The following is a 15,503-nucleotide window of genomic DNA, read 5'->3' on the forward strand; positions in this document are numbered from 1 at the left end:
GCAAGACTAGAGGAAACAAGTAACTATGAAGGTTGAAAAAGGAAGAGCTCCCAGTTTTGGAAAACCCCAGAAACTCTGATTGGCCCATATTTTAGGCCAATGGCTGGCTATGTCCTTGACCCAGATGTTTTCCGCTGGAGGGGGAAGGAAGACAGAGAGCTCCCCCACAGGCAGGCAGGGCAGTGGTGAGAGTGGAGTCAGGTCCGCGTCCCTGGGGGCTTTTTACAACCCACTGGCTCACTCCCCAGTGATGCCAGAAAACAGCACCCCAGGGGAGGCATGGATACAAAGTGGAGAATTCCTGTTTTTGTGGACATTATTACTGACAGTAAGGGACAGAATCCCTCAAGTCGGTAAAATGAAAAAACAAATTGTGAATGACTGGCATAGTTCATAAGCACCTAGAAGATAAAACAGCAATCATGAGGACATAACATGGGTTCAGTCTAAAAAGTCAGACCAAACGTCTCACTTCCTTTTTCTGAGGCTATTAAAAGACTTACATCGGGATGGGTCTGCCAGGTACGTATGGCAGAAAGATCTAGGAAGAAGGAAGTTTGAGGTCCCCGTGAGAGGACTGGCCGGCCAGGACACTTGGTGAGCTGCAGAAAGAAGTGAGATGGGGGGACTGATGGATGGAGATGATGGGGAAGAAGCGCAGACAAGCAACACAAGTGTTGTGAGAGAAACTGAGATGAGGGTGACCTGGCAGGTTAGGGACTAAGGATGACAATGTTTATGCAGGTTTCCTGGAGAGACATTAGATGCTTCTGATAACTACTAATTGTGTGCCAGCCTGGGATATTCATTCTTATGTCTTTCAGAGGCAGAAGAAGGCAGGAAAATTGTTAATTTGCCCCTGAAAGGCAAAGTCTTTCTTCCTTACGACTGCTGAAGCTGAATGGTTATTAGGGCATATGGAGCTTGATCTGATCGACTTGGTAGCTCATGTTTTTAATTTTCACTTGGGATTTATAAATACCTCTCCGTGGAAGAGCAAAACAAATTTGTACTTTTTTTTACCATCAATATAATTAAAAGAGACAGGCTTGAGAAGACCTACAGATGAGCCACACTGGCTTTGCCAAAATACAGGATCAGGATATGAAGTAAATCCCATTAATTGCAGCAATTGTTGGCTCCGGCAGACAGTAAGGCTTATAATTAGAAGTTCCCAAAAGCTTGCAGGGCCACTGGGGAAACTGTAAAACAGAATCCGAGGTATTAACACGCATTCAAATGAAGGCTTGTTGGAAGTTGGGCAATTTCTAATTTCTTGTGGGTAAGCCAGGCCCCAACTGACAGTTCTATTGAGTTCAGTGTTCCATAAAATTTCACCAAGGCCTTTGATATCTTATCCATTTCCTTAATTATAAACACACACTTCTTCTCTATTGCAAAGCTTATTCTTAACTTCACAGGTCTGTCTGTGAAAGAGGAAACTTGGCCAGCACATGTGGAAATGACAAAAGTGGGGTATGAACCTGGATAAACTAGTGCATGAAGAATGTGTTTCCCTTAAAGAGCTGTTGGATTCATTGAGGTAATCAGCTTTTGATGAATGTACTCTTGCTAGTATAGTCTCCCGCTTATCACGGAGTTATAAATCAGAACTGGAAAAGACATCTGGGAACATCTGGCCTCTTCCGAAGCAATAACACTGCAGTGTATTTCCTGACATACGACACAGACTCGTCCCATCATTTGGGGCCTTACACATTAAATGTTCTCCAGAGGAGGTACTGGTTTCATGCTTTGTATTTTATTTCTCCAAAAAGAGCAGTCAAATAATTGGACATACACATTTCCATTTTACAATCACTTATCACATTACAGTCTAATTATTTGTTTAAGTGCCTGGATCCCTATTAGGTTAGCACTTGAAGGAAGGAAATGTGCATTCCTCTTCCCAACGCCCATGGAAACTAACCATCTGCACTGGAACCCTATCCTGTAGCAAGAAGAGCATCAGTGGGTGAGTAGCTTTGTATAAGAAGATGCACTGCAGTACTGCTAAAATGGCAGCAAAGTGGAACTAACCTGAATGTCCATCAACTGGGGAATAATAGAAAAAGTTACAGTTAATCTATATTATAGAATATCATTTAGCTTTGGAAAACGAATTTGAGCTGTATCTGTTGACCCGGGGGATGGCCACCATCTGCTGCTACGAGAGAAAGCCACTGCACAAACACAAGTGCAGAGTGTGATTTCTAATCGGAAAAGGAAACGATGACACCCTGGGGGGAATGTATTTGCTGACAGCTGCGGAGGACGTTCCCCAGGCTCCAACAGGGGTTACCGTGAGGGTGGTGAGAAAGGAAAGGTGAGTGTGAGAGAAGATAAAAATAGTGCTAGGAAAATGCAAAAATACTCACGCCATATGCCAAGGGAAAGGGTAGAATGCATGATTTTAGTAATAATTTTTTAAAAAGAGTTGACCTCCTGGCTGGCGTAGCTCAGTGGATTGAGCGCGGGCTGCAAACCAAAGTGTTGCAGGTTCGATTCCCAGTCAGGCCACATACCTGGGTTGCAGGCCACAGCCCCCAGCAACCACACATTGATGTTTCTCTCTCTCTCTCTTTCTCCCTCCCTTCCCTTTTTAAAAATAAATAAATAAAATCTTAAAAAAAAAAAAAAAGAGCTGACCTTTATCATTGTCCCACATATTGATACCAGGCATGGTTCTCATGGCCTTCCACTGGCTCATTCCTGCCTGCACCAGCCCTATGAGGTAGGAACTGTTATTTCCCTCATTTCACAGAGGAGGACACTGTGGCCCAGGGAGGTTAATGAACTAACCCATGGTTCCACAGTAAGAGGAAAAGTTGAGAAAAAATAAAATAAGCAAATAGGTAAATAAATAAATAAAATTGCATTGTTTTCCTATAAGTTAACCAGTCAAATAAAAATAATCCATTAAGTGATAGAACTGTGAGTTATTTTAAAATTTTCCTATTATTTAATATGATTTTTAAATAAAATAAAATTATTAAAAATAGAGCAGATAAAATTGGTGGTAGGGTGGTTGTTTTAAAAATATCCTCAAACCTTTTGACAGTCCTCCCCTGGAGAAGAGAGTTTCACGTTTCTTTCCTTTGGATCTGGGTGGGGCTTGGAGGGCTCTGACCAGCCACGTAGCAGGAGCAGCAGGAGCTGTGTAGTGGGTCTTTGGAGGCAGGGCCTCCAAAGGCCCACCCATCAGAACACAAAGGACGCAGCATCCTCCTGGCTCCTTTCCTGGGATGCCATCTCCCTGCTGTGAGCCCCACACGCAGGGGAGCTGAGGCCCAGCCCACAGGCACACTGGCACTGGACTGGGGAGGGTGGCAGCCCCCACCCTGGTGCCTTCCAGCTGATGCCCAGACATTGCCAAGTGCAGACAAGCTGCACCAGCCCTGTTCTTCCAAGTGGCTGGCCCCCAGAATCTTCTGTGAGCATAAAAAGTATTTAGGGGTTTTTTCTTTGTTGTTAATTGTTTTGTTTGGGTTGTTTTGCTTTGTTTTGTTTTGTTTTTCTCCTAACTTGCATAACAGATAGTTGGAACAGATGAGGACCTTCTGCAGTGACATTTGTCAGTTTGGGGTCAGTGTCCCCTTGGTCTTACTTTTCTGCCCCTTTAAGCATACTGCTGTGGCTAATTTTATGCGCTGTCATGGTTGGGCTACAGTGACAAAGTATTTGGTCTCACATTACTCTGGACTTTTCTGTGAAGGTGTATTATTGCCAAGATATGGAAGCAGCCCAAGTGTCCATCAGTCGATGAGTGGATAGAACAACTATGGGACATTTACACAATGGAATACTGCTCAGCTGAAAAAAGAAGAAAATTTTATCCTTTGCGACAGCATAGATGGACCTGGAGAACATTATGCTAAGTGAAATAAGCCAGTCAGAGAAAGACAAGTACCATATGATTTCACGCATATGTGGAATCTAATGAATAAACTGAACTAATAAGGAAAATGGGGACAGACTCATAGATGGAGAGCAGGATGACAGCTAGTGGTGGGGGGAGGTTAGGGCATAGAGGGATTGAGCAAAAAGGCAAAAGGACTCATGGACATGGACAACAATGTGGCGATTGCAGCAGGGCAGGGGTATCAGTGGGAAAAATGGCAATGGAGAAAAACACAATAAAAAAAAAGATTAACTTTTAAATCAGTGGACTTTGGGTAAAGCAGATTACCCTCCATAATGTAGGTATGCCTCGACTTATAAATCAGAGAATTTACTAAAACAAATCCGTACCTCCCCTGAGCAAGAAGAAATTCAACCACCCAACTGCCTTTGGACATGAACTGCAATTCTCCTGTCTTCCAGAAAACCCCGTTAGATAAACCCCATTAGATTTGGAGCTTGCCAAGGCTTCACAATCATGTGAGCCAATTTCTTAAAATCCCTCTCTCTCTCCCCCACTCTCTCTCTCCCTCTCTCTACCTCTCTCTCTCTCCCCCCTGCTCTCTCCCATTGGTCTGTTTCTCTGGAGAACCCTGACTAATACACACTGCACCTTTAACTCTGCTTCCAAAATTCCTCACCAGTTCCTCTAGCACTGTAACCTCACTGTAGTATCCCCTTGAGTAAATAACCTTGTTTAACTTCACATGTATTTGATGTATTGAAAAGGGCTAGAAAAGAGACCAATGCTGGCTGGAGTCAATCTGCTAAACTTCCTCCTATTCCTCCCTCTTAGGACATAAATCAAAAGCAACATATATCCACTGCCAATAAATGAGCAGCACATACACAGGCTGACAACACCAAGGGTAGAAAAGGCTAAGCAGAAAAAAGGCCCAGGAGGTATTGGGCTGGCCAAAAAGTCTGTTGCTTTTTCTGTACCATGGCTCTAGTGGTGCTTAGCTGTCTCTAATTTCATTCGAAACAATTTTGTTACACTGCATTGTGACAGCTGTCATATCAGCATGCATTTTTAAAAAAATCAATATTGCTGAATTTTTGGGCAGCCATTTTTATGTTGAAGATGGAAGAAAATATGCAACATTATGCATTATTATTTCAAAACATGTAAATGTGCAACTGAAATGCAAAAAAGGTTTGTGCAGTATATGGAGAAGGTGCTATGGCTGATTGAATGTGTCAAAAGTGGTTTGTGAAGTTTCTTGACAGTACTGACATTTTTGCCAAATAATTCTTTGCTGTGGGGTTGTCTTATGCATTGGGAGATGTTTAGCAGCACCCCTGGCCTCTACCCACTAGAACCCAATAGCAGGAGATAGTCAATATACTCAAAATAACCAAGTCAATAAAGTTATTGGTGAAAATGAAGAATGTGTCTTTTATTTTATGGAAAAAAAAAAAAACGTAACAGACTTTTGGGTCAACCCAATAGGTCAATGGTGGATTTTGCACTGAACTGACTTCCGAGAATTACATGTACTAAGAATGCCCACATGACAAAATGATCAGATCCGAACAAAGCGAAAAAGAAAAGGTGCAGCTCACCCCTCGAAGCAGTGGGCGACTGTCAGCACCCACTTCTTGGCAATGAGCACACAGCCACAGATGTGCCCACTGGGCTCACTCTGCAGGGAACACTGCCAGGGCCACCTTCCAGGGCGACTCGTCCGACCCCCCAGGATCCTCTTGCTCATTCGGGCAGCAGGGCGGCGCCCACAGTCTACCAAGGAGCGGGAAAGACGTGTGACTCACCCCAGACCCAGCCAGATGCCTGGCTCTTTGCGGTCACAGGCAGGTGACCATTTCCCCCAAGCCAACCCTATTAAATGAAGCTCACATCCTCACCAGGGCACCACCCACGCTCTCACCTCGTTTAGCACACAGAAGAGAAATCTTACTTCCGCCATGACAAGACTGCCTAGATTAGGAAACATGAAATGGTATAATATCAATTTACACATTTGCTGTTCACTTCAAACATTGCCACCAAGACACGGGTTCAACTTTTACCTGAAACCAGTTCTCAAGGCAGGGCTGTTGTCGGAATCACCTCGGGGGAGGGGTGTACAGAGAGTGGGTGGCTTCTTTTCTTAGTTTACTTAATATCATTGTAATATAAGTTCTCATTTGTGAAAAGAGAAGCTATTGTTAGCAAAGTTACCCATATCGTGTTGGCACCACCCAACATATGAACTCGAACCATGATTTTGAAAGTAGGGAGAAGAAAAAGGAGGGAACTGGGCCGCTTCTTAGGATCTACAGTGAGCAGGGACCGGGTCAGATTGTTATGCTCATGGAGAGGCATGTATGTCCAAAAAACATTGAGAAATCGCTTGAAAGAAATAAAATATTACTTTAAAAAGCTAGAGAATGGATACATAAAAACATTGAAACTGGAAAAGAATGTTGCCTAGAGCTCTGATATTCAAGTATGGGCCCACGATCAGCTGCCAGGAAGAAGGAGGATTCGCTTTGTCCTGTGTAACTGTAGACGGCAGGGTCAGGGTGAGTAGGTAGAATTTATAGGAAGTGTGTGCGTTCAGGGAGGGAAGAACTTTCTAAAAATTGGACTTAGCCTCAGAAAGCAAAAACATGGGCCATGTTTAAGTATCTCTCAATGTGGTTACACCAGAGAATTCAGTTTAGTTTTAATAACAAAGCTCTTTTCCAACCATGAAGCATTTATTCACGGTGTAAATTTAAAAGACAAAAAATATTTTAGGACTGTCAAGTATACTGTGTGGTGTGCTAAAAATCCTAGACTTCTCAGAAAAAATATATACCCATATATATATACATATACATATATACGCAGGATCTGACAGAAGTAATACCTGCTTAAGTGTGGTAGGTAGGGTAATAATATGAGGATAATAATTTATAGTTTTAATTTGAACATTTCACCTAAACTGTCATCATGTGGGGTGCTTGAGTGTGATATTATTATGTTACAGAATTATGTGCTGATGATTTTGTAATAAAAGATCTTGTAATAAAAGGGGGGCATTATTTGCACTGGGCCCTGTACATTTCCATCCCTACATGCATCATTTCCACATTCGTTTTTAAAGACTGACAGTATTTTCAGTTCTTGCTAAATTTGCATGGCAATCTGTGTAATTATCTGTATATGACAAATCATATAATACAGAAAAAGCACATTTGCTTTCTGCCTTCTCATGACTTGAAGTTGTAACTCTTCTCTCACTCTTCTCTCTCTCTCTCTCTCGATCCTTAATTTCTCTGTAGCACTTCCAAATCTGAAATTCACTTTGTTCACTAGCTCCTAGTCTGTCTGCCCACTTATATGATGTATATTCCTTGAGACCAGGGTCATTCATTATCCCTCTAATTCACTTCTACAACCCCTCAGAGCTCACCACTGAACCTGACGTGGAAGAAACACTCAATAGTTAGTTGTTATTTGTTAGATCCAAAATCATAGCTTATGGGACTAGCAAAAGACACCAGACTATCCATCTCGACTATTTATTTTACAGGAAGCTCTGGCTACATAAGATCCCATATCTAGTTGGGAAGAAGGACTAGAGCCAGTTCCACCCCCTCCTGACTTAGACTGAGATATTGTCTTCATTGACCTGACCCGAGGGGGCTTTGCTGGCACTCCCCGTTTGGGGAAACACATCACTTCTTTGAAAGATTCAGGTCGTTGTTCCGAAGGAGGCAGTGCAGGTGCCAGGTGTGCAGGAATTTGGTTGCAGTTTGGTCTATGGGGGAAATGTCAAGACATTCTAAAAGAAAAATGGTCCACCTATAGTTTTCTCCTTTGGCATTCTTAAAAGGCAACTTCACTAGGACTTAATCAAAGCTTTGGAGTCAGCTACACCTGGTTTGAGGTGAGAGGCTATCCCCTACCATCTGTGGGTGGTGAGTTTTGAGTAAATTCCTTGTATATTCTACGGCTATGTCCCTATACTGTAATAAATACTAAGTTAGCATCAGTTCCTTCAATTTACCTTTCCCCTATCTATAGACAAGGGCCCTGTTTAAGAGGACATTATTTTTAGAGAACATCTTCCACAGGTGTACTTTCAAGCCTACTTGGTTCTAATTCCATTTCATGCCAATTTTTTTTTCTCAGCCCCTCCAAGTTTTATCAGTTTTCATTACTTTAGTTCCTTCTTTGACCTAGTTGTATGTAGTCTCAGTAGGAAGTGCAAACATGAGAGTTTATTTCAAATAGGAAGTGAAAAATCTCCAAGATTAGAACCCAAGTTCTTTCTCCCTCACCATGATAGTTTCCATAATCATCATTAAAGAAAAACATCATTAGACAAGAGGGGGAAAAAACCTTATGTCTAGAAAGAAAAAATAAATAAAGCCAAACAATGTTGAAATCCACAGGCCAGTAGCCGTTTATGCTCTTTATGGCTGTGACAGATTTCGGGTACCTCAGGTCAGAGGCAGAAGGGCTCTGAAGACAGACTCTTGCCCCCAATCCACTCTCCGTAGTGCCCCTTATGGAGGCTGGCTTACCCTTCCACCAGCAGCCCATGCAAGGTGGTCCTGTTGAGACTCTCCCAATCAGAGTGTAACGTCAGCCACTGCTGGTCTTGCTCCTGTCCCTGTATGAATTCGGTCACAGATGGCTCTCTGAAAAAGGGTAAGTGTGAGTTAAACACAGTAGAGTGATCTTTGACCAGGCAATACCATTATTGGGCACTCATTCTCTTCCAGAAAAAAAAAAAAACTTTAAACCATCAGTCAATATTTCAAGAGGGGGATTTGTATTTGAAAGTTGGCATGAAATGTGATCCGCAAAAGGGGAAGTTACTAAAAGTATGCTGAAGCAAAAAAAAAAAAAAAATCCAAATTATTACAGATGTTTTAATCATTCTCTGCTGACATGCATTTGAACTTTTGTGAGGTGGGAGAATTCTAACATATATGATGTAAAAACTCCAATATCTAAAAAACAAGAGCAACTTTAGGCAGGGGTCAAAAGTAAAATAAAATTCATCTGATTTTTTTTCTTTCTCTTTTATTGCCCACTATTATCCTACAATGTAGCAATACTTTTAAATAAAAATAAATAACTAAAGGGAATATACACTTATTATCTACTTAGAATAAAATTATAAGTAGAATTTTTTCAACATACTGCAAAACTTTTATGCATTAAAAAGTAGTAAAGACCCTGGAAAATGGAGACAAGAGTTTAACAACATTATTTTGTTCTTGACCTACTTTCTCACTCAACTTCCACCAACACTTTTCTGTGAATGTCTCATTCAATCATTCAAAGATATATGGTTACACTGCATCTAAGATATAAAACCTTAGGTTTTAAAAGTACTTAGGTTTTTATATAAAGTATACTATTCTCCATGAAACAGTTCCCAAATTTAAATAAAACTATTTGGATTTTTATCACCTGATACGAAAAAGGGTAGAAGAGGTAGCAGAGCTGGTTTTAGACAGAAGGAAGGAAGGAAAGTTCTTCTTCTGAATCTGGAAGCAGAAGGAAAGGAAAGCAGGTGTTTTGTTGGAGTTGAAGAGGGAGAGAGAATTCCCCAAGAGAATCCAAGTCACATAGCTTCTACCCTTCACGTAGGAGCTGAACTCCTTGAATGAAGAGGAGCAGGGGTATGTGATGAGGACAAAAGTAATGTGTACTTAGAATTGTTCCCTGGTGGAATTTTTAGAAGAAACACATCAAAGATAATGTAGAAGAAGGACAAGCAGCACTGAGGGTTCAAATGAACCTGAAAACCTTGAAGTTGTGGTAGCATTGAGTCTGCATGCCCAGTGACTTTCATTTTTGAATACAAGATGCCATTTTTTGCAAAGAGAAAAAGGATTCAGTGGCAATAAAAGAAAGTTTACAATTTCTCCCAATTATTAATTATTTAAAAACTACTATGATTACATATAGAAAATAAAAACCCCAAAACTTTACCAAATCCTATTAATTTTAAAAAGAAAACAACCCATTAAAGAGAACACTTGATGATAGAATAAGAGCCAAAGATTAAAAATAAAACAGAATCCTTAATAATGAATGAATTCTAATCATTTGATTTTAAAAACAAATGGCATAAAGCCTGACTACAATTTAAAAAGAGTTGCACAAGATTTACATTTATTTAGAAATTTGGATGAACTGTTAGATTACTGAAGACTTCACAAAACCTACTGCAAAAGGAGAATTTTTCTTTTCCTCCATCGAAATGAGAGTCTGGCTTTCTCTCAACCCCGAAAGTGCTGAGTGTGGAAGTGTGCAGGGACAGAAAGTATAAAAGTCAGAGGCCACCATAACACTCTCAGTGTTTCTCTGGACACTTGCATCCGAAGAATTCCTTTCTGCAACAGAACAACTCTGGTGTCCTGAATCCAGGCATTGTGCTGGCAAAAAGCCAGAGGAAGATCAGCTTCAGACTTGTTTAATCAGGTCATGCTGTAGGCAGGTATTCATAGGGCCACAAGGGACTTACATAAGAAGGACAACTCTGCATAGGATTTACACTGATACTGGATAGAAAAATCATCCAGCAAAGGATGCTCCGAGTTTCCACTCTGAAGGGCTCCGCTGTGCATTGCACGTGGGACAGTGTTACATTTCATTCCTTAGCCTCCAACGGGAAAGGCAATGTAGCCTGAATCGCTTAGTTACATCAACTGGAAAAATCTAAGAAACTCGTCATCAAGAAGAGGGGAGAATCATTATAAAAATCAGTTTTCCATGAAATTTTTAAACACTAGCATGCTTCTTGTGCACAAAAATAAATCGTTCCATTCTAAAAAGTCATCCTACTGCCCATTAAAAAAATACCAGTGAATCCATATGGCTCTATTTCTGCCATCATACAGAATCTGAGCATCTGTGTGATTTTAAATTTTCTTGTTTTTTCTTTAAATAATTTTACCATTATAAAAGTAATACTGGTACACGGACAAAATACACAATGACAAAATATCCTTCCCATCCCAGATATATGGAAACAACCACTGAAAATAGCATTTGAGTATCCTTGCCAAGCTTTTGCTATCATTCATGTATATATATACTCTATTTTTAGCCTAACACATTGTTCTGTGTGGTGATGATGTTTTCATTTCATGATTTATCTTGGAAATCTTTCCATAACATTAACTATTTTCTATATGATGAGCACTAATAGACTAACTCACTTTATCTTATTTAATCTTCTAAACAATTTTGTGAAGTTTGCTTGACTGTTATTCCCCATTTTGGAGATGGAAAAATTGAGGCAAAGAGAATAAGTCACTTGCCCAAGGTCACACAGCAAGTAAAGGGCGGAAGGGCTACCTGCTCCCGGAGGTCAGATGCCGGGTTACCACTCCTGACACTTGGAGCGCTGCGTGGCCCACCTTCATTAATAGCGCATGCGCTGTTCTCTGTAGAGCTGCAGAGCACGCCCTTACAGGGGTGTGCATCCGAGCTCAACCAATCCGCTCCTGCTACATATGTAGGTTGTTTCCGACCTTTGGCTTTACTATAAAAAAAGCAGCAGTTAACACCCTTAGCCATTCACCTTTGCCTACATGCATTAGTATGATTTTAGAATAAATTCCTAGAAATAAAATTACTGAGTCAAAATTGAAATTTTCAATTAATAGTATGTACAGGGTCTGGCAGAAGTAAGGCCTGCCTGAGTGGGGTTGGTAGAGAAACAATATGGGTGTAATAATTTATAGTTTTAATTTGAACATTTCACCTAAAGTGCCATCATGTGGTGTGTTTGAGTGTGATATTGTTATGTTACAGAATTACAGGCTTGTGATTTTGTAACAAAAGATTTTGTAATAAAAAAGGGACATTACTTTGTGCCAGACCCTGTATTGCTTCTGCAGAGAGTAATGCCAATTCACACTCATCAAGAACACGTGTCTGCACCTTTTCATTTTTATCACATGAATAAAACATAAACCGTGCTATTAAAAGAGAAAGAACTCACAACACGGACAACAGTGTGGTGGCTGCGGACAGAGACAGAGGGAGAAGGCGGAAGAGCGTCTAGAGGGCATGAATGGTGGTGGGGGAACGTTTTTTAATTTTTTACAAAGAGGTATCTAGAACTTAGAAGCTGCTCAAATTTTGTTTGGCAATTGGAAATTCGTTTGACTTAACATCTTTGTCCATGTTATATCAAGAGACAAACGAAAGAAATCCTGCTGGGTAGAGAGCAAAAATATATTTTGCCAGTGAATAAGCATTAACGTCACTATATCCTCAGACCTGTGCGGAAATGCAGTCAGACCTGAGTGCTCCTCCAGCAGCCACGGACTCGTCCACAGAGAAGGAAACCCAAGTGATCATCTGACCCAATGCCCTCTTTTGCCAGCCCTAGAAAACAGGGGCGCAGAGAGACAGACCCCTCCCACACACGGGTGGGCCTGGAGCATGAGTATAAGGGGCGGGCCCACTTACCATACAGCTACATATGCAGATGTTATAAATTGAGTGAACAAGATATTAAAGAGAATGTATTCTATCTTCCCATCTTAGTCAACATATTTCTTTAGGTGTAAACAGAGGATGTTCGGACTCCTTGGAACAGTGGTTGTCAGACCTAAGCATGCATCAGAATTACCTGAAGGGACTGCTAGAAGGAAGAGTGTTGGCCCCATCCCCAGATTTCCAGCTTCAGTAGGCCTGAGATGGAGCCCAAAGGTGCCTTTCTCACAGATCCCGGGTGCTGCCGCTGCTGGTGGTCTGGGACAACACTCTGAAAACATTGCTCTACAACAGGATGCAGGCTCTAGGTGGGCTTAACTCCTTGTCTGACAGACTTCTTGCCCCCTGGGGTAAAGTCTGGCTGGAGGAGGAGGGTCAGAGTTGTCCCTCTAAACCAGGGTTTCTCGCCCATGGTGCTATTGATATTTTATGCCAGAGAGTTGTTTGCTGTGTGGGGCTGTCCCGTGCACTGCAGGATGTGCAGTCTCATCCCTGGCTTCTCCATTCTATTGGTCAGATATGATTCCAGGAGGTCCTCTCCAAGGGTCAGCTCCGACAGCAGGGGCACAAGGCAGGAAGCTTGGCTGCCCCATCTGTGCCTTTTGGCTGACATACCGCATGCATGAGAGGCAACACGAACCATGGCTGCTAGACTTGGACTGTGAATTGGGGCCTGAAAAACCACAAGGAGCCCTTCTTAGCAGGTACCTTCTTTCTCAGGGTCAACAGTAATAAGGTTAATGTGTCCTCAAGTTCAGTGGACTAGTAGAGAGTGCTAGGGTACTGGGTAAGGGAGGGCAGCAGGGGCCAGATTATGCAGGCTTACATGCTAGAGTGGGAAATTGGATTTTGAGTCCAAACTGTATGAATAATAAGAAAAGGCCAGGAGGCTTGCCATGTATCTATCACTGCCGACCATCAGTCCTGTCTTGAAGGTAAAAGAAAGCCAAACTGCAGATTGCAAAGACAGCACGAAGAACGTGCCAGCTCAGAAGTTAAGTCATCACCAGGAGTTTCCTGGTGTAGTTCCAAATGCAGCTGCTGCCATATAAGGACTTCTAACAGAAGCAACACAGACTCTTTGGTCAATTCCTGATGGACCACTCACATTGTACATCATGTTCTTGTTTTCCCCGGACCCATTCTTATCCATGTCTAACAGCAATGCTACATTCATCATGACAGGGGAACCTGATGTTCCCAGAGACTGGATGGGGATTAACCCTTCCCATTCCCAAATCTTCTTGCTCCCGATATTTCTGGCTAAAAGCTGGGTCTTGACAGTACTTATTTCTGGAGAACCCATGGAAACCACCTTTGATTCTGTAAGGATGGTTTAATTTAATTTCCTAAAATTGATGTGAATCCATTTTTCAGCAATGAACATTTTTTACCATAAAATGAAATATAAGAGGGTTTTTAAAAATCTAATTAATTCATGACCTCGCATAGTTCCACTTTCATTAATAACAGTGAATTTCTCTGTACCACTAAGAAGTTCCATTTAATTTCAACAATTATTCATTAACTCAACCAACAGTTTGAGATTCCATTTGCCAACAAATACCCAAATTCTTGCCAGAGCTTGCTGATAGTGATTATACGGAAATGCGCTCAGGACAGCTGGTAGACCTACCTTGCTTTGTCAAAGCCTCCTACCCAGTGGTCTCGTGAAAGAACTTTAAAAATTATTTCCTTTTTTCAGGATATAACACTTTTTCAAGAAAAGTATTCTTCTTCCTCATCCCAGAATAGCACATTGCAGAAAACACCCCACCTGCACATTGGACTCCGTGACTGACTTCTCACCCAGCCAGCCGTTTAACCAGCAGCTTCTCAGAAATGGGTGGGACATGACTTACCTGTGTGTTGGCAACCGCCCTGACTGGTATCAGAGGCTGAAACCCCTGCCTAGGCTAAGGCTGAGGGAATGCCCTTGGAACCGTAAGCCAGCAAGAAGACAAAAGCTTATCTCCCTGGCAGGAGTGCTGCTTCTGCTGCTTCATTCATAACTGAACCCCAAAGCTTGGTCGGTTAGCCAAAGACGGGTAAGATTCCCCAAGGGGGGAATGATCTAAGACAGGCACGATCATGTGGGAGGCCCCCCAAAAGGACTTTGGGGGCTGCAGCAAAAGGGGGTGATGGACTCTCGCTCCTCGGCTTTGACATAGCCTGAGTTCTCATCATCTGGGAGAAAATCTCCTTATCTCTTGGTTGCCTTAGTTCCCGTGCTCCACCTAAGCCTGAAACAATGACAGGGTGGTGCAGCTCTGTGCTGAAAAGGGGCGGATTCCCTGGGTGATCAGGCCTAAGAAAGAACATGTAAATTACTGTGAAACCTTCTTTGTTTAGAATGCTCTCACTTGAATGAGAAGGGTCCAAGGAGGAAGTTAAGTTTGTTCCTCAAAGTCTTACAGCTCTTTGACCCCGACTCAAAATAGACTGGCAGAGTTCCTTGTTATCTATTGTTCCTTACTTCCCCCTAATGAGTACTGTACTTTACCTGAATTATTATGCAAAATGAGCCCAATAAAAGCAGGTTTGGATGGTAAATTGGTGTGCTCCCCACTAGAGGGGGTGGCCATTCCGTCCCTACTTCTCCACAGAAACTAGTTTGTCTCTGTGCATGTTTTTTCTCGCTTATCGTCAAGCCATCCACAGTGTTCTGTGATCACTGCTGGCCGGTGACCCACGCATCAGCTGGCACCCAACCTACACATCTGCCAGCAAACCACAAAGCTTCTGTGTGAAGGAAAATAACTCTTTACAAATTTGCTTCAACTGAGTTCTGCTTAGAATATGCCAAGCAGCTACTTGCTACTCTAAGTGACATTTCAAAAAGTAGAAAACACTTGGGTTGTGGTCCTGCATGATAAATTCCCCCTACTGCTGCCTCCTCACTGCCATCTACTTAAAAATCATGCCATGATCAAGTTGCAGGGAGGTATTAAGACTTGCCACAAAAGCACTAGACTTGCCCACATAAAGCAATTCTAGAAGGGATTTATGTTTAAGAGGCTGGTTGGCCGCATCAGTCAAGCCACGTTTGTGGAGTAACTGGTGCTGTAGAGGAGGGAGCTGCTCTGAGCATCCAGGGTGCCCCTTGCCTGTGCTCAGACTGGCATTCTGGCTCTGTATTTTC

At 42.1% G+C, this 15,503-nt stretch overlaps 1 protein-coding gene across 2 annotated transcripts in view; it reads right to left on the minus strand.

Annotated features, from left to right (window-relative positions):
- Positions 1–15,503, minus strand: part of CORIN (corin, serine peptidase) — a 188,166-nt gene that overhangs the window by 8,972 nt on the left and 163,691 nt on the right. For both annotated transcript variants that reach the window (XM_028507033.2, XM_028507034.2), the window contains 3 exons: positions 8,419–8,535; positions 5,790–5,839; positions 5,467–5,641 (listed from right to left, as the gene is read on the minus strand). In XM_028507033.2, the coding sequence (XP_028362834.1) occupies positions 5,467–5,641; positions 5,790–5,839; positions 8,419–8,535 (342 nt within the window). The remainder of the gene's footprint in view (positions 1–5,466; positions 5,642–5,789; positions 5,840–8,418; positions 8,536–15,503) is intronic.

The sequence above is a fragment of the Phyllostomus discolor genome, chromosome 1, assembly GCF_004126475.2.
Source record: "Phyllostomus discolor isolate MPI-MPIP mPhyDis1 chromosome 1, mPhyDis1.pri.v3, whole genome shotgun sequence".
Lineage (NCBI taxonomy): Eukaryota > Metazoa > Chordata > Mammalia > Chiroptera > Phyllostomidae > Phyllostomus > Phyllostomus discolor.